Source organism: Eretmochelys imbricata, chromosome 26 (genome assembly GCF_965152235.1).
Source record: "Eretmochelys imbricata isolate rEreImb1 chromosome 26, rEreImb1.hap1, whole genome shotgun sequence".
Taxonomy (NCBI): Eukaryota; Metazoa; Chordata; order Testudines; family Cheloniidae; genus Eretmochelys; species Eretmochelys imbricata.
The window spans coordinates 5510795-5537276 of NC_135597.1; the positions used below are offsets into that span (position 1 = coordinate 5510795).

General features: G+C 58.8%; 1 protein-coding gene across 1 annotated transcript; it reads left to right on the forward strand.

Annotated features, from left to right (window-relative positions):
* The first annotated feature begins 765 nt into the window (after positions 1–765).
* Positions 766–25343, forward strand: LOC144257652 (actin filament-associated protein 1-like 2). The gene is made up of 17 exons (XM_077805698.1): positions 766–818; positions 11499–11627; positions 12327–12419; positions 13315–13391; positions 15713–15812; positions 16325–16542; positions 17153–17332; positions 18666–18761; positions 19399–19498; positions 19853–20064; positions 20458–20579; positions 21055–21175; positions 21342–21447; positions 21655–21804; positions 22025–22185; positions 22745–22855; positions 22989–25343. Exons 1-17 carry the CDS (start codon positions 803–805, stop codon positions 23013–23015), a joined length of 2019 nt encoding a protein of 672 aa, XP_077661824.1. The 5' UTR covers positions 766–802; the 3' UTR covers positions 23016–25343.
* The last annotated feature ends 1139 nt before the right edge of the window (positions 25344–26482 follow it).

A 26482-nucleotide genomic window follows, 5' to 3' on the forward strand; every position in this document is an offset into this window, starting at 1 on the left:
CCCTCCTCTCTCTCACACACATGCAGGGGATGTCTGCACTGCACAAAACCCATGGCAGACACTCTCAGAGCCCGGGGTCAACTGACTCAAGCTGGTGGGGCTTGCACCATGTGACTAGGGGGTTAAAAGTAGCCGGGCAGGTGGTCCTGCACAAGCTGTGAAACCCGGCGGGGATCCCTGTGAGTACCACCATTTCCAGGGCACAGGCCGGGGAAGTTGACTTGCCCAGGATCACAGAGCAAGTCAACGGCAGAGCCAGAAAAAGGACCCCGGACCCATTCCCACTGCCCCTACATTTTGACACCACTCCTTTTGGACTGGATTTTCCCAGGCCCGGGCTAACCCCCGTCCGCATTCCACAGCCTGACTCGGGACTGCGCGAGCCGCGTCCACACTGCAAAACAACAGGGCTGGCCCACGCGTCCCAGTGGGACCCCGGCTCAGAGACCCGCCCCGCCAAGCGCCTCCTAGGACCCGGGTCCCGAGGGCTTAGGTGCGTGGGCCGCCGCTGGGGGGGCTCGGACCCCAACCGGAGCCCGCGCCTGCAGCCGGCCGCCGCGCCCTGCAGGTGGCAGCGCTGCTCCGGGCAGTCCGCACAGGCGGCGGCTGCTGCTGGCGCCGGCGCCGGCCCTGGAATCCCGGGCCCCGGGACGTGAGCTCAGCCCCCTCCCCTCCCGGCATGGGCTGCGCTGGGGCCGGGGCTCCGCCGCTCCTGTGCGCCCGGCTTCCCCCGGCTCCGGCGCGATGTGAGCGGCCAGCGTCGGAGCCTGCCCCAGCGGCCCCCCCCCCTGCAGCCAGCGCCATGGAGAAGCAGAAAGGTACCGCTCCCCTGGCCAGCCCCCCGGGGGCTGGGGGCCCGGGGCTGACGGTGGAGGGGGGCGGCGTGCAGGGTGCCAGTGGGTGCGATTTGAACTCCGCACCGCGGCCTGTGCTCGCTGGGCGCCCATCGGTGCCGGAGCGAGGGGTGCTGGGGGTGGGGGCTGCCACACCCCCCCCCCGGGCTTGAAGTGGTTCCCCTCCTATCCAGGGTTTGGTTCAGTGGCTGTCAGCACCCCTCGAGCTTGCTCCAGCCCCACGGCTGGCACGTGCCCGCTGCCGGGGTGGTTAGAGGGCGGGCGGCGGGTCCCTGCCCCATGCGCCGGGGTGCGCGTTGCCCGAAGGAGCCAGGCGTTGACAGCCATGGAGCAGTGCGAACGTGCCGCCGATGCCTTGCAGCGGGGGCTCAGCGGGAAGCCTTCCTGGGCGGGTCTCTGCTCTGGGGTATTTGGTTGGGAAGCCGGGGCTCTCCACGGGTGAGGGCTGTGACCCGTGCCCGGAAGAGCCCTTCTCTCTGCTGCTGGGGAACACCGAGAGGGGATTCCAGGAACTGCCATGTCTTCTCTGCCGTCGTCCACCCTTATCCCTTCGTGGTATGAGTCATCTCGCAGTTGGCCAGCACCGCTCAGAAATCTGGAGTCCAGGCCCTGAGCCGCTGAGATGGCTCAGGAAGCAGAGATCAAATTAGGAGAACCTGGGATTGGAGGGAAACGATTTCCCTGGGAATGGGGGGGATACAGAGGGCCTCAGGGTCTCACATGCAGGTGCCGAGCTCCCCACAGCAGCGCTGGGTGGCAGAGTGGGATGCTGGGGGTGAGATGAGATCCCTGCAGAAGTGGTCATTTCCCCCTCCCTTGCCTCTCCTGCATAGGGGGTGATAGTGCAGGAGGAGACTTTATCCGGGGTTGGGGGGTGGGAGTCACATCCCGATCCTGGCTGATCTCCCTTTAAAGGACTGACAGAGGCCCCTGCTGCGGGTGGTTCTGTCTGCTTTGTGCACCCAGCTCTGAGCCTTGCATCTGAATTTCTGGCAGCTTTCCCAGTCCCTAAAGGTGACCTGCGGAAAAGGTATCGAGATCAAGCACTAGCCGCTGAATGGCTTTAAAACACTGGCATCTCAGATACATCCCAGTCTTCCTTCACCTTTTCTCCACCACCCTGCTATTGCTGGGAATGCACTGCAAATGAGGGATCGCTGCATCCCGACATCTCTGGGCTCTCCAAAGGTTGCCTTGACTGTGCTGGCTCGGTCCCAAGAGGCTCTGATATACCCATGTGCCCATGGTGGGATCTGGCTTAGAGAGAGCCCTGCATACAGAGCTGGGATGCTGAGATGTGTTGCATGCAGGGTGTTTGTGTGTTTCCTTGCAATAGTGCACACTTTTAGCAAGTGTTTAGCATGCTGATTTTACACTTGTTAAAGCCAGCCCCTTGGGGCTCACCTGAAAGCCAGCCCCAACCCATCCCGGCTTAGCCAAGTTTTGTCTCCCTCTGAAACTCAGGCTGTTATTATTTGGCCGTGCGGTCGAGCAGATGGGGCATCAGACTGGGAGCCAGGACTCCTGGATTCTATCTCTGACTCTGCCAGTAATCTGCTGGATGATCTTGGGCAAGTCACTTCCTCTCTCTGTGCCTCTGTTTCCCCTCCCACCCATTGTCCCTCGTAGATTGTGAGCTCTTTAGAGCAGGGGCTGTCTCTTACTATGTGCTTAGCAGGGTGGGGCCTTGATTTCACTTGAGGCCTCTGGGTGGTACTGTCAGGTAAATAATAATAGAGGTCTCAGTCAAGGATCAGGCCCCAGTGTGCTGGGTGCTCCACAAACATGCAATATAAAACCAGTGTCTGCTCTGGGGAATTCCCAGTCTGAGATGGTGACACACAGAGGAACCGATCAGTGTGTGTGTGTGGTGGGGGGATAAGGACAAGATGACAGTAAAGCCTTTGCATAAATGAGTGGGCTTCGTTCCTTCTCCTGCTAACATTGCAGGAAGACTGTGTCCCTCAGCCAACACCTGGCTGAATCCGGTGACTCTGGCTTTTGCACTACTTTAAAAAGGAGGAGCGTGGGGCTGGTCCCCTGGGGACTCTGGAGCTGAGTGATGGAAGCCACAGGCAGCACACCGGGGTCTATGGCCTGACCCCTTTCCCTGGGGTGCTCAGCGCACATCACCTGGAGCGTCTGACTGGACAGCGGCCCAGCCGTCGCTGACAGCAGCAGGGGAACGAGGTGTCAGGAATGGGCTGGTGGAGGAGCTGGATTTTCCATGTGCCTTTCCCTGCACCGTCTAGACTTCCCCAGCTCCACAGCAGTTCCTGTTCTTTGGGTGGGGGCGGCCACTCCTGCGGTCCCAGTAAGGGGCCTGCTAGACATGGGATTGGGGCATGGGGACCTGGACAGGGCACGTTGCTGCAGGCGGCAGCTATTGTGGGAGGAGACGGGAATGGGGGCAGATGCGTTTACCTTCAACGGCTCTTTCTCGCCATGGAAACCGAGGCACCTGTTTTCAATCTCTGTAGCATTTACTTGGCCCGGGATGTTTGTGGATGGCGCGTTGTCAGGGGCGAGTCGGAGACCCCTTGGATTGCAGCAGCCAGGCCTGCAGCGCCAGGGAACGACGCGCACAGCAGAGCAGGCATGCTGACACGCAGGCGTGAGCACACGTCTGCAGGCACACACGCTTGGAGGCATGCAGACACAGCCACGTGCCTACGCGTGCCAACCCCGTCATGTAGGCAGCCACCTGCGCGCACACAAGCACGTGTGACAAAGCGGGTGAGTTCCATACACATGGGGGCACGCACACCTGTGCCACAAAGCATGGCGTACACACGCTCTCGTGCACACACAAACAAGTCCGTCATGCTAAACCCCTGTGAAATGCACTGCGCGCGTGCACAGGGCTCTCCCGTTGCTGACATTACAGAGCAGGAGGTCTGCTTCCCACAGGCCTGTGGGCGCTAAATGCTCTGACTCATCCCTTACACCTTGGGTGGCTTCCTCCCCCAGTCCCCCGTCATATGTTCCTGCAGTGCGTTGCTTGCTGGGTGCCAGGCGGCGGGTGAGCCCCTGAATGAGCTTGTGACAGACCATCTTTGACATCGGGGGAGCTGGGGGGGAGAGAGTTCAAGGCAGGGCAGGTCCTGTCAGAGCTGGGCCTCTTGCTCGGTGCTGTGGGTGCCAGCGGGCGAGGTGTGGGGTTCTGGGGAGCTGGGGTTGTGGGGGACAAGGCACTAGCAGTCCCGAGGCGAGAGTTGAGGGGAGATGTGGCCCCAGGGCTGGGGTGTGGGGGAGGAGGAGCGGTGCTGGGAGTGGAAAGCTCGGCAAAGGGGATGTCATCACAGAGGAATTCAGACTCTGCTGGGGGTTGGGGGAGGAAAGAGGGAAGTGAGGAGAGGGGGAGAGAGGAGGTGGGGAGACTAGAGGGGAGCACCAGGGAGTGCACAGGGCCCCCTGCCTGGCCTGGCAGATCTGGGCTGGATTCCCTTCCCTTCCCGGGGGCTCCCTGGATCTGCGCTGGAGGAGCATGCTGGCTCTGCTTGTGCTATGCACTGGGATGTCTCCCTCGTCTGAGTTCTGCCTCCTTGATTTCCAGAATCCCCCGCCCCTTCCCAGTGCCCTGCTGCCCCTGGACAAGGTGCAGGGAATTAGTCATTATCCCCTTCCTCCCTACCACCCCCTTGCCCTGTTTCTAGGGAAGTCCAGATGTTTGGATCTCCTCCTGCTTTGCTAAACCCATCTCCCTCCCAGATGTTTTCTCTCCTCCAGGCAATGACAGTTTGCACATGCTCCCTGCCTGCCCTTGCGCCCATGTCCCAAGTCCCTCCCTCTCCTCTGAGCAGCTCGCTCTCTGTCCCAGGGCCCTGCCCTGCTCTGCAGCATCCCCTGTGGCAAGTGCATGCATTGACCACTGATAGTGCAGGGGCCGAAGCATGGGCTCTTCAGCATGTCTGGGGAGGATCCAGGGGTCAGGCAGGCTGGGAGGAAGGCATGGGAGCAGCAGCTGGGAACGGGATGGATGTGGCCAAGCTCCTGTTGAACCCCAGACTGACCCAGGCTGCAGGATTGCTGAGCAGTGTCAGAGTGTTTCGCTCCTTTAAGCTGCAGATGGGGCCCAGGTAGGACCCTGGGGCTCTGGGAATGCAAGGGGGTGACGCCAAATGGGAGGATGATATACAAAGAGAAGTGAGCCCAAGCTGCATAGAGAGTGGGCCGGATACGGGGAATCATGCATCACTCAGCGCCCCATGGGGGAGCCCAGCAGACCCTGCGCTGGCTGACTGCCCACCTCTCTCTCTTCCTCTGTTCCATTTCCCACATCCGCCCACCCACCCTCCCTTGACATGTCACCGCTGCTTCGCTCTCCTCTTCCTTTTCTCCCAGTCTCTGAGCCGCTCACTGGTCGTTCTCCTCCCACCCTGCCAGTGAGTTTGTGCAAAGGACAGGCAGGGAGCTGGAATCCCCACCTCTGCCAGCACAGGATTCCTTGCAGTGCTGAGAACCAGGTTCCCCTCAGCCAGGTGCTTGCTCCCCCTAAAACCACTCTGCTGTATCCCCAGCCGTTTACAAGGCAGATCAACATTTGCTCTCTCTCCTGGATGCAGCCAGGCCTTCCTGAGGAGTCACACCGCATGACTGGTCCGTATGGCGCGGGGTGCGGGGAGGATTTCACTTTCTTCTGAAACATCAGCTATTGGCCTCTGCAAGAGGTGGGTCATGGGACTAGATGGGCCCACTGGACTGATCTGCAGAGACCAGGGCTTGGTGGGCCTATTGGTCTGACCCGGCACAGCAGAGAGCTGTGGGGACCAGGCTGGACCCACTGGTCTGATCAGAAGTAGCAGAGAGGTGGGGATACTGAGCTAGATGGGCCGGGCAGGGAGGTGAGACTATCAAGCTAGATGGAGGGGCTGGTTCAGCAGCGAGGAAGGATTCTAGCTCAAACGGATTTGTGGTCTAATCTGTGGTTTAAGGAGCGGGTGGTGGGAAGGGGCAATGGGGGAGGGACAGATACACAGTTCTGTGTTCTTGACTGGCATGGCCAAATCTGAAACTGGAATCCCATGATGAAATATGACCTCGGCTTTTCTTGCCCCAGGGGAACGTAGGACAGCAGGTCTGCAGCCTTCAGAACTACAGGGTGGGGGTGGGAAAAAAGCACAGTAAACCCTTCTGTTTTATGAGCCAGGACTGGGGAGGTGAGAGGGGAGCAGGGGCTGTCTTGCTTCTGCACGCTTGGCAGCTCCGTATCAGTCTTTCCAACATTCTTGCAACACACGGCCTTTCCCAACCCTCTCCTCTGCTTGACCATCCTGTGAAGAAGCCAGGACATTTCCTCGTGCCACTTATTGACCACACGACTTGCCATGGGTCTGATGGTGCACTCTGTGTTCACTGATCATGGCCCCTGTGTCAAACCACCGGGTTCGGAGTTCCCACTGGCTGGATTATGCATTACATCCTAACCAATATAGCTCCAGCTGCTAGCTGATGTGTGAGTGCATCAGGGCAGGGCTGGGCACATTCATGTTTGTTTAGCTGCCCCCATGGAAATGTTTGGGGGCAGTGGCAGCTCCCCACCCAACACTGCAACCCGATCTGCTGCTGGAGAATGTTAAAGCCGCTGAAACTGGAAAAGGGCAAAGGAAAGAGCAGGAGACATTGCCTAAGAGCAAGATCTCTGGGTACCTCCACACTGTAGCCGGAGGTGTCCTTTTCCAGCTTGCGTACCCGGGCGTGTGCCAGCGTTGATTGAGCCCACGCACTAGAAGAAGCCGTGTAGCTGCAGTGGCAAGAGCTGGCCACCAAAGTCCAGTCCCATGGGAGATTGTAGGTAGGTATTAAGGCGTCTAGCCGATCCCACTGCCCGGGCTGCCATGGCCACACGGCTGTTTGTAGTGCACTAGCTCACGGCTACTGCCCTGCATGTCTACCCAAGCTGGGAACCACACTTCCAGCTGCAGTGCAGGGGCACGCTGCAAGGCTGTAGAGTAGCCCCCAAAGGAAGTGGTGGGAGCCCCATTTGGACTGGCCAAAGAACGTCCCATGGGGAACAGTCCTTCCCTGTTTCCTGCTGGGATGAACTGTGTGCCCCGGTAGAGTCCGTCCACTGTGGTGAAAGGAGGCGCTGAGTGTGTGTTGGCAGTGTCCCGCCAGGGTGGGTGGCCAGACTGGGGTCTAAGAGAGGTGAGTTATTCCCTAGCCAAGTAGGTGAGGAGGACGGAGGAGAGAGTGACGTGTCCGTGGATGGAAAGGTGCTGGCGTGCTAGAACGGAGGTGGAACGGGAGTGTCATCGGGAAACAACATGGGTCTGTCAATATGACTTGAGAAGCCGCCGACCTGACCCTCCCCAGCTGGAGGGTAAGGATGGTGCTTCATCCGTAGCCTTGTCCCAGGCAGCGGGGCGGGCCGCTTACATTGGATAGACTTGCAGCCGATGAGAACCTTCCCCGCACTGTGCCAAGCCAGGGCAAAGGAGGAATGTGATGCAATCTCTCCTCTCACTAACCCTTGTGACTGGCTCCCATGCGTGATCTCCCAGGACCGAGCCCATAGACCCATGAGGAGCCTGTCCGTGTTCAAACGTGTAGAGGAGCAAGGGGCAAACAGAGGGACTGAGCACGTGCCCCAGGGCGGGTGAGCGCCCTGAGCGTCCACCTGGGTTCCAGGCCTTCCCTCACAGCCCCTGCCAGCCGCACTCTGATCGGGAGAGGGGGATGCAGGCCCGTTGGGCTGGCAGTTCGGTGCTGCTGGGGGAAGGCTGGGCTGTGTGCTTTGCAGAGGGGGTGTGGTGGAGGTGCTGAGGGGTAGGAGTGAGCTGTGTTTGAGCTGGGTGTGTGTGTGCTGGGAGGAGGGCTGGGTTGTGTGTTTTGGGAGATGCACTGAGAGAACAGGTGTGTGCGTTTGGGAACTTGTGTGTGCAGAAAGAGGTACATTGGGCTGTGTGCCCGGGGGGGCATGGTGTGTCTGGGGGCGCTGTGTACCTGGGGGTGCAATGTACCGGGGAGGGGTGCCCTGGGGGAATGTTGTTTTGTGTTCTGGGGGTCCTGTGCTGTTTGCCTGGGACATATGTTTCCTCATTAATCAGATAAATGACTATCTGCGTAAGGTTTCAGAGTAACAGCCGTGTTAGTCTGTATTCGCAAAAAGAAAAGGAGTACTTGTGGCACCTTAGAGACTAACCAATTTATTTGAGCATGAGCTTTCGTGAGCTGATGAAGTGAGCTGTAGCTCACGAAAGCTCATGCTCAAATAAATTGGTTAGTCTCTAAGGTGCCACAAGTACTCCTTTTCTATCTGCGTAAGGACCTGGGGAAGACAGACGGAGCTGCCCCTGCATACTTACATACCAGGAACCTTGTGGGGCCCCTCTGCCTTACCCCCCAGGGTCCTGGCAGGGTCTCGTTGCCCCCTCCCCCCCCCAGGGTGGGGCCCCACTCATGGTTGTGGGAATGCCAGTCAGGGGGTGGAAAATCTGGGGGAGCTGTTGACCGTGATGTGTTCAGAGACTCATCAGGGAAATGCCATGGGGAGCCATCTTAAACCCTGCCCCCGCTCCCGGTGGGCCTGGAGACACCGAGCTGGGGTTAGAACAGCTCTGCCTGCACTGCCCTCCCCACAGGCCCCACGATGCGGCAGTTCCCTACGGTGGGGAGGTGTCGAGAGAGCAGAGGGCACTGTCACCGCCATGGGGAGCAGAGCCCATGGGCTTTCTTGTGGCTAGTCACCTCCGTGAGGGGGGTTCCAAGGAATCGAGTCAAAATGGGCTTGATCTCAGCCCTGTCCCACCCCCCTGGGGGGGCAGGGAGGTTCCCGGGGTGTGTGTGGAGGATGCCCTCTTTGGGTAGGGTCAGGGTGGGAGGTTGAGGGGACCTGGGGTGGGTCCTTTAGGGCAGGCTTGCCATGGCTGGGCAGAATGGGCTTGCCGGAGCATTCCTAACATTGCAACTGTTCCAGGCAGCAAATTGCAGCTTTGCGTTCGGGGGAACCAATGAGGGAACATCGGTGCTGGGGGGACGAGGAAAAGGCCGCCCGGGCCCCGGGCCAAGAATCAGTGGGTTTCATCAGCGGGGCCTGCAACATTTTATCACAGCTGGGAGCGGGGAGTGGAGCCGAGAAGGGAGACGCAAAACATTTCCAGATGCATGGCGGAGAGGGGGGAAGAGCAGCCTGGCAGGACGGGTGAGGAGCAGCCTGGCAATGGGGAAGCAGAACGGAGGGAGTCTGTGTTGCCCCCTCTCTGTGGGCACGGGGGAGCTGCTGGGGGTAGGAAGGGAACATGGGGAAAGCTGGCAGCACCACCCAGGTCTCCACCCTGGGAGGAAATTTGGCTGGGCGAGAAGTGGAGCAGGGGCAGCACGGTGGGAAAGGGCCAGCTCTGGGGATCTGCTGGCGATGTCAGGCCTCTGCAGCAGAGTTCAGGCGGTGGGCAAGCTGTGACCTGGGTGTCTCCTGCGTGTCTCCCCATGCTGTGCCCTCTGCTCTGTGTCATTCCTGGGAATGCTGATCGGGATGGTGGGGTTGTAAACTGACTGGGGAAGGGGGAAGAAGCCCCTCCTCCACCATATGTTCCTTGAGTGCAAGAATTTGCTACTGGGACATAGAGCAGACACAGCTGTTTGGGGCTATAATCTGGAGGGCCCCTTCCACTATCCTACCATTTATGGCTCAGGTAATGCTTTGCATCTCTTAAATGGCTGTGGTAAGAGTGCCGAACCCCTGCTGGGGACCAGGCTCGCCCAACTCGCTGTGCTTGTGACCCGAGCCGGGATTCGAACATGGCTTTGCCGAGGTGTAGGAATCCACTGAGCCATCACCGGGCAAGGGACAGATTCCAAGGCTTTGGGTCAAACCCACAGCTCCTTTCTGGGTTTGCCATCCCAGTGCCAGGCTGTCTGGAACACGGGATTGCTTCTGGACACAGGGCAAAGCCAGGCAGGGATTAGCAAACCCAACGCAAGGGGTGGTTTGCATCTAGGTTCTGTGTGATTGGAACCCCCGAAGTTCTAGATTTTTCAGGAGTGCTGAGTGCTCCCAAATTCTGCGCGCATCAGTGTCAGCTGCAAGTGCTCAGTCCCTCTGCAAACCAGGCTGCTTCTTTCGGTGTCAATCTGTAGGCCACCAAATGTGAACGTCTTGGGCTAAGCCTGTAGAGGGAGGAAGGAGGGTCTCTGGGGAGGAAAGATAGTCTGGAGGTCATGGGCCTGGGAGGCAGGACTCCTGGGTTCATTCTGTGCTCAGTGTGGGGAGTGTTGTCAAGTGGCTAGGACAGGGAGCATAGGCTCCATTCCCAGCTCTGTCACTTACTTGCTGTCCGGCAATGAGCAAGTCACTACCATGCTTTGTGCCTCAGTTCCCCCTCATAGCATGGGGGGCAATGATCCATTCAGAATCCCTCTTGTGGTGCCAGGTGCCTTGGAAATGCCAATATTCATTATCCCCAGAGGCTGACGGGGAGGGAGCCGGGGATGGGAAGTGAATGCAGGCCTGTAACCCAGGATGCTGCTGGCTGGCCCCACAGCACTTAGCCGTGGCGCAGGACAGGCAGGCTCTCCCTGGGCTTTGCCTTTGTTCTGGGCTGATTGGGGGCTTTTATTCCTCTTTCCAAGCCATGCGAGGGGGCGGCGGGCAAATGCTCTGCATTGCACTGGGAACACACCAGCCTTCATCAGCTGTGCTGTTTGGTGCAACATTAACGCCCCCTCTTTCCCCTTCTCCCCTCCCTCCCTTTCGGTGCGTAGGATGTCAGTGAAGGAACGGAGGCTTCTGAGCGCTTGTTGGTGGCAGGGCACAATTGCCCCGCTGTCTGACAGAAGGGGTCACGGGCGAGGGAGGGGTAAAGAGGCCTCATTCAGGCAGCAGCCCAGGAGACAATGCCGAGACATTCCCCAGCATCGCTAGCCCGGCGAGGGAGGACTGGGAAGTGGAATGAAAGGAGAGATGTCACTGGAGAACTTTCCAGCCGCCTCTGCATCTTTGACATGCCCCGGCCAGCCTTCCCCAAGGGGGCGCTCCGGTTCCATCCCGCGCGCTGCCACCACCCTCCCCAAGGCACTGGGGAGCCTATGATTCAATCGCTCTCTGGCAGGAAACACCGAGTTAAACTCACCCTTCTGCCAGTCAAACCCCATATTCATCTCTCCTCTCAAAGAACCTGGAAGCCCAGTCCCCCAAACAAGCCTGCTCTTTTAGTGCGGACATAAAGGGCCTTCAGTCTCCCACTGCTGCTTATTCTCTCCTTGTCGCCCCCTTCGGTCACCCTCCCCCCTTCCCTAGCAGCTCTGGGTACCTCTTGTGTCCTCCTCTGAATGGCAGGATTGTGCTGCAAGCTGGGGTCAGGTGCAGGAGATGGGAGCAATGAGTCTGTTCGTCCCCAGATGGCCCGTGGGCGCAAGGAGCCAGTTCTGGGCCAGCCAGGATAGAGAGAGCAGGGGACGGCAAAGGGATATTTTTTTCTGCTCCTTGCTGAGGTTGAAAGATGCTTGCCCCAATCTTGGAAACTCCAGCCCTGGGCCTCGCCCACCGTGTGTTGACCTGCCCTGGACACCCAGTGCTCCATGCGCTCGGCTGGGTGGCTCTAAGACATTCCCAGGGGGCTGCTCTATTGGGATCCCCCAGTGGGGGCGATGAGATGGAATGGTGTTCCCCTAGTAACTGCCCTGTTCCTTCTGTGTTGCCTGCAGATCTAGACAAGCTCCTTTTGGACCTAGAGTCCTTCCTGCTGATCCTGGACCGGGAGAACCTCAGCTACATTGCTCAGGCCAAGAAGAAATCCATCGCTGAGCTACTTTCCAGGTTCCAGAGCCCTCCATGTATGTATCCTGCTGCTGGGGCATAGGTATCCAGAGACAGGTGATGTTGTGCTAATAACCCATGGGGGCGGCTGTATCCTAATAACTCCACAAGAGGGAACCTTTCTGTAGCAGATCCGATTTGTTCTTGCAGCCCTGTCCATTCCCACAGGCTCTGCATGCTCCCTGGAAACTGGGCCAGCCAGTCAAATGACTTCTTTGGTGCTCAGCATAGTCCAGCTCTCTGGATCTTTGCTTATCCAGTTTGTCACTCTCTGTAACTTTGCTTACCAATGAGATTGTTCCCTTGGGCCTGCCCAGAGCTGGTTCAATTTAGCCCTTTTTCTTATCTATGCCTGACCCCGACCTTCTTCCAGCATCCCTGTTATTCCTGTGGGTTTGCCCAGCAGGTTTACATGAGCCGCTGTTGGGGTGTCCGCAAACTGTTCGCTCCAGCTCCCGGACTGGAGCTGCTTTCGGCAAAGGAGAATGATGCATCGTGAACAAGCCATTGCTGGACTCAGTCTCCAGACCAATCCCCATTCAAGTCCCTAGAATTTGAGGTTCATTCGGGATTGTCTGGGATCCCCCAGCACCTGCCTGCCCAGTCATCTGACCCCATCCAGAGCAGCAGCCTGATCTCAGAGCTTTTATCCCCCACTTGTTTGTGGTGTTAGTCCCATCACCTCCTGTGATCCTGATCTGCCTCTTTCCCCACAGCAGAGGATGCAGAGTACATGATCATGCGCTGCATCTCGCCCTCCTCTGGGAGCAGCGCCTTCCAAACGCCAGCTGACCTGAGCCCGCGCCAAGGTGAGCAGTGGAGTCGGTACCATCGGGGGGATGCGAGAGGAGTCGCATGAAGTGGGGGGTTTCCTAATTATATATGTCAGGCCAGCCCCTGCTCTCAGTGACACAGCTGTGGAGCCAGAGGGACTGCAGTGCAGGCATGAGCACCTTATGCGTGAGATCAGAATCAGGCCGTGTGGCTCGAGGCCAGTAACAGGTTCAAATTTTCTGCCAAATATGCAAAAGTGGCCAGTGATTTCAGTTGCCCTCGTTTGAGACACATGCAGGCACCCAAAGCTGGGCACCCAGAGGCACTGGGCATGTTTGAAACATCAGCCTATGGGATGGTGACCGGGACTCTCCGCTTTGGCTTAGAAGGTGCTAACACTGTGGCCCGGTGGCTCAGCCAGCTGCAAAGTGCTGAAGCCAGCCTGCGGGGATGTCTGCCCCCTCTGAGGGGAGTCTCAGTGCTACCCATTGCTATAGAGAGCCTGGAGCTCTGTGCTCCACGACAGCAACTGCATTGAGCGTGGGCCCAAGCTGCCGTTGTGGGTACTCAGCTAGTGGCCAGGCCCACTCAGCTGCCAGGCTGCGGGATTTGGGTGCCCAGCTTAGGGGTCCACGTTTGCAAACCGGGCTCTATTAGTGATGCAGACTGAACGATCTCAAGAGCTTTGGGGCCGGATCCAGCTTGCATCGGCTCCCACAGAGCTGGATCAGGCTTCTCTAGCTCCAGACACTGGGTCTGGCACTCTCTCGAGGATCTTCGGCCTACTCTTGGGCCTGGAAGGTTTGGAGCAGGGCTGAGCAGAGCAGCTGCAGCACACTCAGCATCCCGCGGCATCCGAGCGGGGGCTCCCGGCTGCAGCTGGCGCCAGTGGCTGGTTGAAATGATTTTAATCGTTACCTTTCTCGGCAGCAACCTCGTCTCCAGACCCGATGGGAAGGGGAGAGTGTGACTCACCCGCTGCCAATGGCCAGTGCTCTCCAGGCGGGGTAAGTCTGGATCACTCCAGGTCAGGAAGCAACGAGAGGGAGACAGAGATCTCTGTTACCCCTGAGGCCCAGAGTGGGAGTCGGTGGGTGAGCGCTTTGCTAACTTCATGGGGCAGCGGCAGAGCCTGTCACACTGTGGATGCCTTGCTGTGCCCGCTCCTAGGCCAGCCCCAGGCACGGGAGCATCCCAGCCCCTGGCCGTTGCTGTGACAGGGCGTGGGAGAGGGAGACCTGACACAGTTTCCAGGCAACACTACATGTCCCTGGGCTATGGCCCTGCTGCCTGCTCAGTGCAGAAAGAGGGAGCAGGGAGCGTGGGGAGGAATGTTCCCATGCAGCCTGCCAGCTCTGCATGTCCAGCAGGGTCTGGGATGCGTGCGTGTCTGGTGGGGAATCCAAACGGGCAGAAACAGGGGCTGTGGGGAGGCACATGTGACCCCCCCCACCCCGTTTGCCCCTATGACTGCTGGCTGCAAGCAGGGGCATGGTTTGTGATTGCACCCTCTTGATACAGATGAGAGCAGCTGGATTCTGCTCCTGCTGCTCTTGGATTCCAGGCTGATGGTGTAGCCGAGCTCAGAATCCAGCCCAGAGTCTCTAGGGGCTGAATGTGGGGCAGTGGCTGGGGATTGGGGCGACTGGCTGAGTGTGGGGGAAATGGGCTGAGGGAGGGTGATTAGAGGCAGCATCAGGGCCACGGGTCGGGGGCTGGGGTTGGAAAGGGTTCAGGGGGCTGTGTCAGAGGGTAGGGGAAGGTCCCTGCATGAAGGAGATGGGGCAGGGGTCTGTCTTTTTTTTCTCTTTGGCCCCTTTCCTCCCAGCTGCCCCTTGGGCCCCTTGCCATCCCTTGTGCAGCTCAGGATACAGGGGCCATAGTGAGGCCTCCGTACCCCACAGCCCCGACCTGAGGCCTAGGGAAGGGCCTGCTTTGGCTCCCAGCCTGTGGCAGCGGGGAGCTGGGCTTCCCGGCTGCTGGGCTGTCAGGCCCCTTTGCAAACAAGAGCGGATGGTTTGGCCATGAGATCACTGGGGAACCGGAAAGGAACAGGGGCGTCTGCAGCACAAACTGGGAGTTTCTAGAGAGAGATGTGCAGAGGGCTCCACTCCCACCCGCTCAGGTGTCCAGTGCCTAAGGCACAGCCACACGCAGCACTGGCCGTGGCAGGACCTCATGGGCACATTTTCTTGCATACGGGGATGTTTTGCGATGCCTGCAGTATTGGGTCTGTTGTACGGCCTAGAGCAAGAGACACATGGTAAGAAGTAGCAGAAGCGAGTGCGTTGTACTGCAGGGGAGGGACACATACTCCATGAAGTGCAGCACTGTCTGTTGCATGCGCAAGAGAATGCGTTGCATTACATCCAACAGCAGGTGTTGCATTGCATGCCACAGAGCCAAAGTGTAATTCTTGTGGAGAATGGTACGTTGCACGGCGTGCAGCAGGGGCGTCTTTCATCACATGCTGCACGGGATGCACTGTATTTCGTGAAGAGAGGCACATTTCATTTGATGCAGCAGGGGAAGCTGGCTGCTGCGTGCGGCCAAGGGTGCGTTGCATGCAGCAGAGACCTGGTGCATTCCCATACAGTGCTGCGCCCTCCGTTGCAAGCGGCAGGACGTTGACTTGCTTGCGTGGTCAGGGAATTGGTTGACAAGCCGGCATTTCCCCGTGCTCTGAGCGGACATGCAGCTCCAACGGAGTTCTGCTGCTCTTTTGGATGTGGAAGGAAGCAGGCAAATGTGGGCTCCAGATGAGGTAACAGGAGCCGTGGCAGGGGGGAGAGGACCACCCCCCAGGATGCGATTGGCAGGAACAAGAGCGGTGTCCCGTGCCAGAGCGCGAGATGCCGCTGACAGATTTCAGAAGCAGTTAATTTGGTAGCTAAACAGCATGAAGGCAGCGGAGGCTGATTAACCATAGAGGCCACTTTAGGGGCAGTTAAGTTGTGAAGGAAGCAGAAATCCGAGCCACGGGCATCAAAGGCTCTTTCATCTCAGTCCTGTCCAGATGCAGGGCTCCGAGTCGGCAGACGTGCTGGCATGGAGCAGGGTGATTGAATGCTGGGGGGGGAATCCGTGCTTGCTCCAAGCCCACATCAGCCTGGAACAGGGAGAGAGGGAGCTCCCAAGGTGGAGACTGAGCAACTGCCCAGGGAAGGGGGTATCTTGAGCCCGCCCTTCAGTATGCAAAGGGAGGGCACAGCTCTTGAAACCTCTCCTGAACCCCCAGGGGGCTGGCAGGCAGAGTCCCACTGACACCCCGTGCCCTGATACTGCCTCCCTTGGCTCTGTCAGGCTGAGTTCTCCCTGCTGTTTCTAGACAAACCCATTGGGCGTCCTGCCCCACCTCCCTAGCCTGCCAGCTGAGGACTCCTACGAGGAGGCAGAGCCCATCAGCCCCGAGGGACATATGAGCCCAGGTAACCAGCCCCTTCCTCTCCGAAACCCGCGGGAGGTGGGAGCAGCTGGCAGGACATATCCGCTGCAGCGTGTGTACCCCAGCTGCCCCTCACATGTCTGCGCCATGCCTGTCGCACATGGCACACTTGTCGCACAAGGCCCATCAGCTGCACTGTATGCACCTGGGGCCTTCAGGTGGCCCCCCCTTCCAACAACTGTGCCATGCCTGCTGCACCTCTCTTGCACGGGGCACCCCTGCCGCACTTTGCATGCCTCTGGCCGCTTCCCTTTTGAGGCACCCTCCATGCTTGTGGCACGCAGTGCCACCTCTTCCATCTAAGGCCACGTGGGCATTGACTGTGAGGTTCTCCCAGCCCCGCTCGGCTCCCTGCCTGGCTCCCGGCGCCTGCGGCATGGCGCGCGTCCCAGTTCAAGCCCTGAAGCTCCTGGCACTGGTGGGGCAGCCCCTTGCCGACAGGCAGCTCCACTCTTGCCAGGCGCTTGCTCAGCGCCACCCTTCCACTCTGGGCAGCGGGCGGCGGGGACACGGACAGCAGCCACTACGAGTCATACGGCGAGGACGAGGACTGCGTGAAGGACCGCGCGCACTACATCCAGTGGCCGCCCGCCGCTGGCACTGCCGAGACTCCCGCTCGCCCCGAGGCCCAGCTCTGTGGCTTCCTCTGGAGGAAACGCTGGCTCGGGCAGTGGGCCAAGCAGCTCTTCATCGTCCGGGAACATGCCCTGCTGGTGAGCGTTGGGTGGGGCGGAGAGGGGCGGGAGCACTCGCAGGTGGAGATGGCTTTCCCGGGCACGGCCTGGCCCCTACTGTGGAGACCGCGTGGGCTGGGGTGTGTGCAGGATAGTGTGGGGGGTGAGGGGGCTTGGCAACAGGCGCCCGAGGGGTGAAGAGTGCAGGGACATGGAGGTGGGACCAGGGAAGAGCTGCAGGGTAAAAGGGTAGGTGAACTGAAGTGCATTCGGTGCCCTGAACCTGCCAGCCCCCTAACCTGCAGACCCAGCACGCTGACCCCCCAAACCCCAATCCTGAACCCCCATCCCCCCAACCCTGAACCCCTAAACCCACAGACCTGCAGACCCTAAACCCCCCTCCTCCCACATCCCGAACCCCTAACCCCCATCCTGCCAAGCCTGGGCCCTAAACCCACAACCGTGCAGACCCTGACCCCCCATCCCTAACCCTGAAGACCCCCTCTCCTATATCCCAAACTCCAGCCCCACAACGGGGAGGGTCAGGGTGGCGAGTTCCAGTTCCAAGCCCCGCTCTCCCCAGTCTCGGACCCTTGCGCTCCCCCCAGCCCCCTGGCTGAGCCATGCCCTTTGCCCTGTGCTGCCACAGTGCTACAAGTGTGCCAAGGACCTGCAGCCAGTGCTGGAGCTGGACCTGCACGGCTGCCGCGTTGCCTACAAGGCCAAGCGCAGCAAGAAGATGCAGCACGTGCTGAAGATCACGGGGGCGGCGGCAGAGACGCTGGTGATGGGCTTCCAGAGCCGCCAGCAGGCTGAGGACTGGAGGAAGGTTTGGAGGTGTTACACCCTGGCAGAGATGTGCATGGAGGGGGGCCATGGGAGTGGGGAGGGCGAAGAGTGGCCTCTGCCACCGCCTGGGAGCCCCTGAGGGGACTGTGGGGCGGGGGAACAGCTCCTGTATGGCTGAGACTACGTGTTGGGTGAGTCTGCGCTGCCCACCCCCCTCTGCGGGCGGGGACGGGCACCATCCCGTCAGGGCCCCGGGCTGCCCACCCCCCTCTGCGGGCGGGGACGGGCACCATCCCGTCAGGGCCCCGCGCTGCCCACCCCCCTCTGCGGGCAGGGATGGGCACCATCCCGTCAGGGCCCCGCGCTGCCCACCCCCCTCTGCGGGCGGGGACGGGCACCGTCCCATCAGGCCCCCAGGCTGCCCACCCCCCTCTGCGGGCGGGGACGGGCACCATCCGGTCAGGGCCCCGGGCTGCCCGCCCCCCTCTGCGGGCGGGGACGGGCACCGTCCCGTCAGGGCCCCGGGCTGCCCGCCCCCCTCTGCGGGCGGGGACGGGCACCGTCCCGTCAGGGCCCCGGGCTGCCCGCCCCCCTCTGCGGGCGGGGACGGGCACCGTCCCGTCAGGGCCCCGGGCTGCCCGCCCCCCTCTGCGGGCGGGGACGGGCACCGTCCCGTCAGGGCCCCGGGCTGCCCGCCCCCCTCTGCGGGCGGGGACGGGCACCGTCCCCTCATGCCCCCGGGCTGCCCGCCCCCATCTGCGGGCGGGGACGGGCACCGTCCCGTCAGGGCCCCGGGCTGCCCGCCCCCCTCTGCGGGCGGGGACGGGCACCGTCCCGTCAGGGCCCCGGGCTGCCCGCCCCCCTCTGCGGGCGGGGACGGGCACCGTCCCGTCAGGGCCCCGGGCTGCCCGCCCCCCTCTGCGGGCGGGGACGGGCACCGTCCCGTCAGGGCCCCGGGCTGCCCGTCCCCCTCTGCGGGCGGGGACGGGCACCGTCCCGTCAGGGCCCCGGGCTGCCCGCCCCCCTCTGCGGGGCACTGTCCTGTCAGCTGCGGCTTGGCAGATAAGTTATGGCCTGGCTCCCCCTGCAGGCCAAGCTGGGTGCTGACAATTGTTTCCGCAAACCTCTCAGAGCTGTGGGGCGAGTCAGTTCCCCTTCTTGCCAAGCTGCAGTACGTCCCCACACAGGGTTTGACAAGGAGTTTGCATGAGAGAGCGGTTTGCAAGGGCCATGGGGGCTCTGACCCTCCCAGCAGCGCATGCCCTGCCTTGGAAATGACTCTGCTCTCGAGGGGGCTGGGCTCCCACTGTGCCTGGGGGACCGGGACCCCCAGCTGCCCCGTCCGTGCCTGTAACGCTGTCGCTTTCTTGTAGGTGATTGAGGAAGTGAGCAGCTCTCCTCTCAGCAGGCCTTCTGCCCACAGCTCCCCGGCACTGCCCAGCTCAGAGCAGGGTGGGAACTCACGGCAGGTGAGTAGGTTCCTTAGCCATCTCTAACCCCTGCTACCTGGGATCTTGGGTGCTCTCACACCCCTCTCCCTACCCAAGTTAGCATCGTTGTCCCTGTGTTCCGGCAGGGAAACTGAGGCACAGGGGAGTACTTAACCAAGGTCACACGGTGAGTCAGTGGCAGAGAAGGGAATAGAACCCAGGAATCCTGACAGTCTCCAGTGCAATAACTGGGAGGCGAGACTAGAACAAGGAGCCCTGACTCCTAATCCCTGATATCCCATACTGTCCTGAGCAGCTCCTTCTACAACAGGCCCGGCTTGCTGCTACCCACAGAAATGTTGTGAACCCTGAGGAGGGACTCTGCCCTGGGACGTGCCCGCAGCTTGGGGGGCGTGCCCGAGGGCACAGCCTTACCCATGAAATTCGAGGGAGGGAGATGCCCTTGTGAGACCGGACAGCACAGGGTTGTTCCTTGTGGGCTGTTGTGCCTTTTGAATGGTCCCATGTGATGGGGCTTTCTCCTCCCTGGGGAGCTGCCCCCCATCTCCTGGGTCTGCCCATGGGGAAATCTCTGACGTTCAGCCTGAAATTCCCTCTGCTTATCCACTCCCCTCGCCTCAGTGATCATTGTCTGCAGCACCCTTGTCTCTCTTAGGTGAGAGGTTCCCAGTTTGGCTCTGATTCAGATGAGGAGAACTCCCCGGTCAGCCCCGCTGCAGCCGGCTGCATCCCAGCTGGAGAGCCAAGGAAAGGGGGTGAGTATTGCCCAGCCTGACCACTCTGTGCAGCATCAGTTACTCCAGCCATCCTGTCTGTGGGACCCAGGGCTGGAACAGCCGGGGTGCTGGGTGCATTGGCGGAGCAGTGGTGGTGGGGAGATGACCCAGGCGTGGAAGAGCCGGGGTGCTGGGTGCATTGGCGGAGCAGTGGGGTAACTGCACGCAGAGCCTGTGCTCTCACCCCAGACTTCCCTGAACTCCTTTCCCACAGTGCCCGGAGGCATCAGCTGCAGTTTGTGCTGGGTGGGTGGGTGCCGAGCCCTCTCCCCAGTGGCGGAGCCGGCAGCGGGGGCGCGTCTCATAATGAGAGGCCTTGGGGGCACTCTGCAGGTTTCCTGGACGTGCTGTTGCAAAGCCAGTGGCAGAAGCTGTGGTGCAGGGTGGAGCAGGGCGCCCTGCGGATGTTCAGAGACCCCAGCTGCACTGAGAGCCCTGAGTACGCTGTGCCGCTGGCGGGCAGCAATGTGACCCCGGGGGCTGACGCCGGCCGACGCCATCGCATCCACATCAGCCAGCAAGGCAGAGAGGTCGCCGTCCTGCAGGTGCGTGGTGCATCTGTGCTAACCCATATGGTGCTGGCGTGGCCTGCAGCCAAGCTGTAGCAGAGAGACCATTAGTCTGGTGGTAGGGGGGCAGCCCTCACTGGCAGCGTCCCGCGGATGGTAGGAACAGGATCTGCCCTCCCTTCCTGGAGCTCCAGATGGTGCTGTGGTCACACAGACGTAGGAGCCGCACTCCGCGCCGATAGTGCTGTGCATGGAGAGATGCAGCAAGGAACCAGCCTGTTTCCCCCACCCTCTGCTCTGCCTGGTCCCTTTCCTGCCCTTCTGGCTGCCGAGCCAATGCCATTCCCCAGAGGAGGGCATCTCCCTGGCCCTCCCTAATGGTTCTGGCCCAGAGCCGATGACTGAGCCCTGTCCCCTTCTCTGGTGCAGACCCACTCGGATGAAGAGAGGGACGTCTGGCTGAAGATCCTGCAGGTGGAGAAGGGAGCGGAACCAGCCTCTGTGTATGAAACCTCAGTCCTTGGAGATGCCCCCAGCTCCACGCCTGTGGGGTAAGGAGGACCTGGCCCCTCCGTCCCACAGCACCCCCGAGACACAGTGCCTCTTCAGAGCAGCTCCCCCTATTCCCTATCTTTAGGTTGTCCCAGCTTTGTCCCTCCCTCAGCCTTCTTTCCATTCTCCTTCCCCCTCTGCTAAGGCAGGGGACCTGGCTGCCCATGGGTGCCTTTCCTGGGACAGAGCCCCAGGGCACAGGATCCTGGCGGCTACTGCATCTGGCACTGCCATGGGGACCCAGTTACAGAACTAGTGCATGACTGAAGCATGTGCTAGCCATGTTGGGGACAACCCGTGTTGTGTCTGGACCCCTGGTGTTACTGCTCAGACGCATAGGGCAGCCAGGCAGCACTCATCAGACCTGCTGCGTCTGGTTCGAAGCGCTCACGGGCCCCAGGTGCTAAGCATGGAAAATCGCCACCACTGATGGGTGCCCAGAGTCACAGGGCTTCCTCTCTGCTCTGCCTGCAGGGGCCTGCTGCTGCGGAGATTCCCGACCCCCAACACCTACATGGACGACCCCTTTGGGCAGCTCCCGCCGGCGATGCACTCCAGCCCAGTCTACTCCAACGCGGATATACTGCACCAGCTGGTAACCTCCACGTAGTCCGGCATCTGTAGGCATTTCTAGCAAGCGGGCCAGCCCCTTGACGGGCGGAGCTTGGCGAAACTCCATGGGCTGAGCTGCCCCCATGGGGATCTGGGCTGGCGCATCTGGCCAGTTCGTCCACAGGCTCCTCACTGGCTTCTCTTTGCAGCAGCGGACCTTGGACAGAGCTGCCCAAGACCAGATGCAGAGACTCCCATGTCCCCTTCCCGACAGTGCCTTCAGCAACCCCCGGAGCAGAGCTCCGGAGGAGACAGGTGAGTGACGGCAGGGACCTGGCTGTACCAGGGGGCAGACTCTATGTCCGACAGCAGCTGAGCGCGGCCCCATCGCGATAAGAGGCACCGACCCAGCACTAGTCGGCTCTGGCTGTAGGCTGGTTCAGCATGCCCGGGCGGGGAATCCCTTTCTGAGTGCTCACGGTCACACAGCCATTGACCCCTTTCTCTCCCATGCTCTTCCAGCTGCTCCTCCAACCGGCCCGGGCAAGTCTCTGAACGAGCAGTGGGTAGAGGTGGCCCCAGAGCTGAGGAGCCGGGATTTTTTCCAGTCCCAGCGGACGCTGACGCAGCCTGAGAGGAAGGGTGCCCCAGACAGCTTGGATTTCTTAATTGGTATGATCGCTGCACAGCCTCAGGCAGGTTGCTGACCCCCTGCCCCTGTGCCAGGGGTTGGCAAGACTTACCCAGTGCAGGAGAGGGCTGGGAATGTTGAGCCATGGGTGTCCTGCGACTCTCGGGGCATAGCTGTAACCCAGAGTGAGTCAGGGTGGCGGGACTGGGCCTTCAGCTTCCCGTGTGGGTTCACATGGCTCCACGATCCGCCTTCTTGCAGGTAAGAGGGCCTTCCCCAAGCTGGAGGAGAAGGTAGGGCAGCTGGAAAGAGCATGCCGGATGAAAACCAGGCTGAAGGCCGGCTCGGAGATGAACCTGCTAGCCATCGGCAAGTCTCTGAAGGGCCACATAGCCACCGCCACCAGCTCAGCAGGCTCCGAGGTAAGGGAGGATGGAGCAGGATGGGTGAGAGTCAGACACTGGGCAGCCATGAGACAGAACAGTTGGGGGCTAGAAACGATCAGGGGCTCTCCTAGGGCTTCCTGCCTTTCTCTTCTCCCATCCCTTTCCCAGCATCATCTCTTCTCCCTCTTTCCCTCTCCTCATTCTGCTGCTTCTCTCCTGTTTCTTGAGAAAGTCAGGTCTACCTTAGGTCCTTCTTTCTTGCCTTTAGACAAAGTGGGGAAGTGATTCCATATGGAGGGGAGCTGCTATGGCATGTGTGGGGCTCCCTAGACAGGGGGAGAGGTCTGACCACAGACTGAGCTGGAATGGCCCCAGAGCAGTGGTTCTCAACCTATTTACCATTGTGGGCCGCATCCAATACTACCTATATGGCCCTGAGGATGTCACATGGGCCGTAGCTCTGTGCTGATTGGGCCACAGGTTGAGAATCACTGCCCTAGAGTCCCTGTTCACAGCTAACCCCCCGGACAGGTTGGAAAGAAGGGCAAAAGGGGGCTCCCACACCCACCCCTCTTCTCTCCACCCTTGTGTGCAGGGTTCCTTCCTAACACCTCTGCTGAAACGCACCACCTCCACCAAGAGTGCCCTGAGGCGAGCGCCTTCCGTGGTCATCATTGAAAAGGGGAAGGTTCTGCAGAAGAGAAAGGTACTGAGGAGCATCCCCTCTGCTAGGGAGAGTCGTGCTGGGGGTGGGGGAAAGGCCTGGCTCACCTAGCACGCTCTCCCCGCCCCCCTCAGGAAATGGGAATAATTGTCCTTTCTCCATCCGTCTCTTTCAGGAATGGGAGATGAAGTCTGCCATGTAATTGGCCCCTTCTACCCGCTGAGCGTTCCCAAAGGCAGGAGACATTGCACTGTACATATACATATCAGACCATGCGTCTATACATGCATGCTGCATGTGGATCATGCAGAATAAACTCTGAATCTCTCCTTTTTTTTTTACTGTAGTTATCAGTGTTACAGTAACTTTTTTTTATTTTTTAAACTGACTGGATTTTTATAGGTTGTCTGCAGTGGCACTGAAATGGGGAAAAGGAGACCGGGCTGGGTGAGGGTGGGCTCGCCCCAGCGTTACTGGGTCGGGACTCTTCACAGCAGTATATCCATCTGGTACCATTTTCCAGGGAGCAATTCCGCAGTGGCTTGCGACCTCATTAGTCACCAGCACTCTCCTCCTTGCAGTTGATGTGACAGAGTGGAGCCAAGATGGCTTCTTTGTCTGCATTTACAGAACCTTCCTGCAGCTTCAAATTGCATAGGCTGATGCTTCAGAAGACAGTTCTCTTGAATGGCTCCTGACACATGGGATGAAAGGATGAGAGCAAACGTGAACAACACCTTCAACGCTGGAGTCCACCCATGCTGTTAGACCCTAAAGAAAGTGGAGATGCAAACAGAATACTCTGGGCTACCTAGCCAGGTTTCTTGAGTCCTTTGAAGTCTTTCATGGATCTCCTCCACTCCTCTTTCTAGCAAACACCTTTCTCCATAGAGATAACAGCCCTACTTTTGGTTTCCAGATAGACACAGACATTTTACGGTGCAGGGATGGAATGATGCAGCTCTTCGATAACATTACATGCATTGTGCAGCTGGGCATGTCTGAAATCAGAAGAAGAGTGCTTCTAACTGGGTACACTGGCCATACACCCAGGAGTCTAGAGGGGAGGAGGAGGCTGCCAGGAGGTATGCATGCTACCCTGAAGTGCCTCCTCTGGCCAGCTGTTCTTGGAAGCCCGCATGTTGGGACTGAAAGGGAACATCAGTGGGGACTGAGAAGTGTGGCAGCTGCTTTTAAAGTGGTCTGTGGTGATCACAGGTTTTACTAAGAGGAGAGACAATCATATAGCCATTTAGAGACAGGCAATTCACTTCTTTTTGAAACATCAGTGTCCATTGAGCTAATACCCTGTGGAACAACAGTAAGTGCCAACTGTGGTTTAGTGGATCGAGCACAGGGCAGGGAGTCAAGACGGCTGGGTTTTGTCCTCGGCTCTGCCACTCCACAACATTGGGAAAGTCTCTTCTCCTCTGTGTCCCTCAGCTTCTCCCTCTGTCAAACAGACCTAATGACACTGACCCACCTTCATAAAGCAGTCCGAGATCTGCTGCAGTCAGCAACAGAGCAAGGGCAAAGTCTGGTTAGTAACTCTCCCAAGCCTGAAATCTCAGATGCCGAGTGAATATTTAAGACTGAGGCATGGACACAACTTTCATTACAGCAAGTGGCATGAGAGTAACTGCATTGAGAATAGTGGAAACACAGGAGCATTGATTGTATTTATCTTTATAGGGACTCAGTCAGCTTCAAGGTAATCTGTTGTGAATAAAGGAGTGCCTTGTGTTACAAATAACACCTTAGGTGATGAAAAGAATTTTTCAAAATATAGAGAACATATCATTATTTATGTTCTTTGGCTAAGACTTGGACAACGGAAATCAATTTCACGTCACTTTCATTGTCTGGTTCTGATCCGCAATCAAAGTTGCCTTCCCCTGGGTCTGCCCAGAGCCATATTGAAGTCAACAAGGCTGCAGTTGGCCCAGTGTGACAGCCACCCCAACACACCTGGGATGGAAACAGACACCTCCAGAGCTAAAAGCCGGAGTCACTCCTGCTGGGCTATAAGAGATTCCCATCCTCAGTGGAGCACAAAGAAGAACTCATACCACACAGTGCCCAGTGGGTTTCACAAGGGCTTGCTCATGCAAAATCAGTAATTTACAGGATCAGGTTATAAGAACCTGACTGTAATCTAAAGCAAAACAGACTTTGTTGATTTCCATTTGTTGATTTCCAATGTTTGGGCTGCAAACCCTGCAGGAGAACTGTTATTTGTTTAAAAGCAACTGTTTGCATTGGATTTTGTTTTGTAATTGTAGAAATATTTTTTCTGATGTTCTTGAGTTTTTTAAAAACATGCTTTTACCAAATGGAAACTGGGGGGACTGGGGGAGAGGAAATGTTAAATTGACATTTTGTGTAACTTGTTAATTCAGAAAGATGTGAGGGTTAGATTGGGGAGGTGGGGTGTCTTTTTTGTTTGTTTTTTGCTGGGGTTTTGGGTTGTTTTTAACAAATTATCATGTCAAATAAATGTTTCAAACCCCACCTTTTATCTTGTAAAATGGACGATACCTGGAGGGGGTTTCCTTTAGTCTGGTTTGTGCAGTGATTTTGTGATAGGGAAATATTGATTAGGAACATGGCTGAGGTTCAACAGACATTTTGGTTCTGATCCAGGGTGAGATTAAAACCCAGGTGAGGTGAAAAAAGCTGGTGCATGAAAGGGCTGGATCCCCAGTTCTCCTGCCCCACCCCACCATCTCTTTAAGTTTAAAAATAAGACATCCACTGCTGGATGGAAATAAGGGGAAACCACATGGAAAACGAGAGAGCGCTTTACTTTAAAGGACGTTTTAGGGGAACACCACTTCCCATAGCATAGCAGTGGATTTTTCCCTCAAGGGCACAGTTCTGCTGCCCTCCAGCATACAATGCAATTGGCACAAGCAGCCACTGAATGTTTAAAAAACAGGAGGACTTGTGGCTCCTTAGAGACTAACAAATTTATTTGTTATTTATTATTACCAACGCTTATGCTCTAATAAAATTTGTTAGTCTCTAAGCTGCTGCAAGTACTCCTGTTCTTTTTGCAGATACAGACTAACACGGCTGTTACTCTGAAACCTGAATATTTAAAATGGTATTTATCAGTTTTAATGCGTTTTCAATACATCTTAAAATAAGGGTGGCGGGGGTCACCCTGTGTCCTCCTGACTCCATCCCCCAGCTCCCCCATACCCTCCTGTCCTGTGACTCCCTCACCCAGTTCGCCTATACTTGCCAGACCCCCAGCTCCCCCAGACCCCAGGACCCCTCCCCCATAGCCCCCTGCTCCCCCATACCCTGCGACCCCTCCCCCAGCTCCCCCATAGTCCCCTGCTCCCCCATACCTTCCTGATCCCCACCCCCAGCTCCCCCATACCCCCCTGGCCCCACCCCCAGATCCTCCATGCCCTCCTGATCCCTTCCCCAAGCTCCCCCATAGCCCCCTGCTCCCCCATACCCCACAACCCCACCCCCAGCTCCCCCATACCCTCCTGACCCCTTCCCCCAGCTCCCCCATATCCCGCGACCCCTCCCCCAGCTCCCCCATAGCCCCCAGCTGCCCCTGCCCCCAGATCCTCCATGCCCTCCTTTCCCCTTCCCCAAGCTCCCCCATAGCCCCCTGCTCCCCCATACCCTGCGACCCCTCCCCCAGATCCC

Coding starts and splice junctions, on each gene's coding strand:
- LOC144257652 (XM_077805698.1), top strand. Junction 17,333..18,665: donor AGGCTGAGGACTGGAGGAAG/GTTTGGAGGTGT, acceptor GCTTTCTTGTAG/GTGATTGAGGAAGTGAGCAG. Junction 22,856..22,988: donor AGGTTCTGCAGAAGAGAAAG/GTACTGAGGAGC, acceptor CGTCTCTTTCAG/GAATGGGAGATGAAGTCTGC.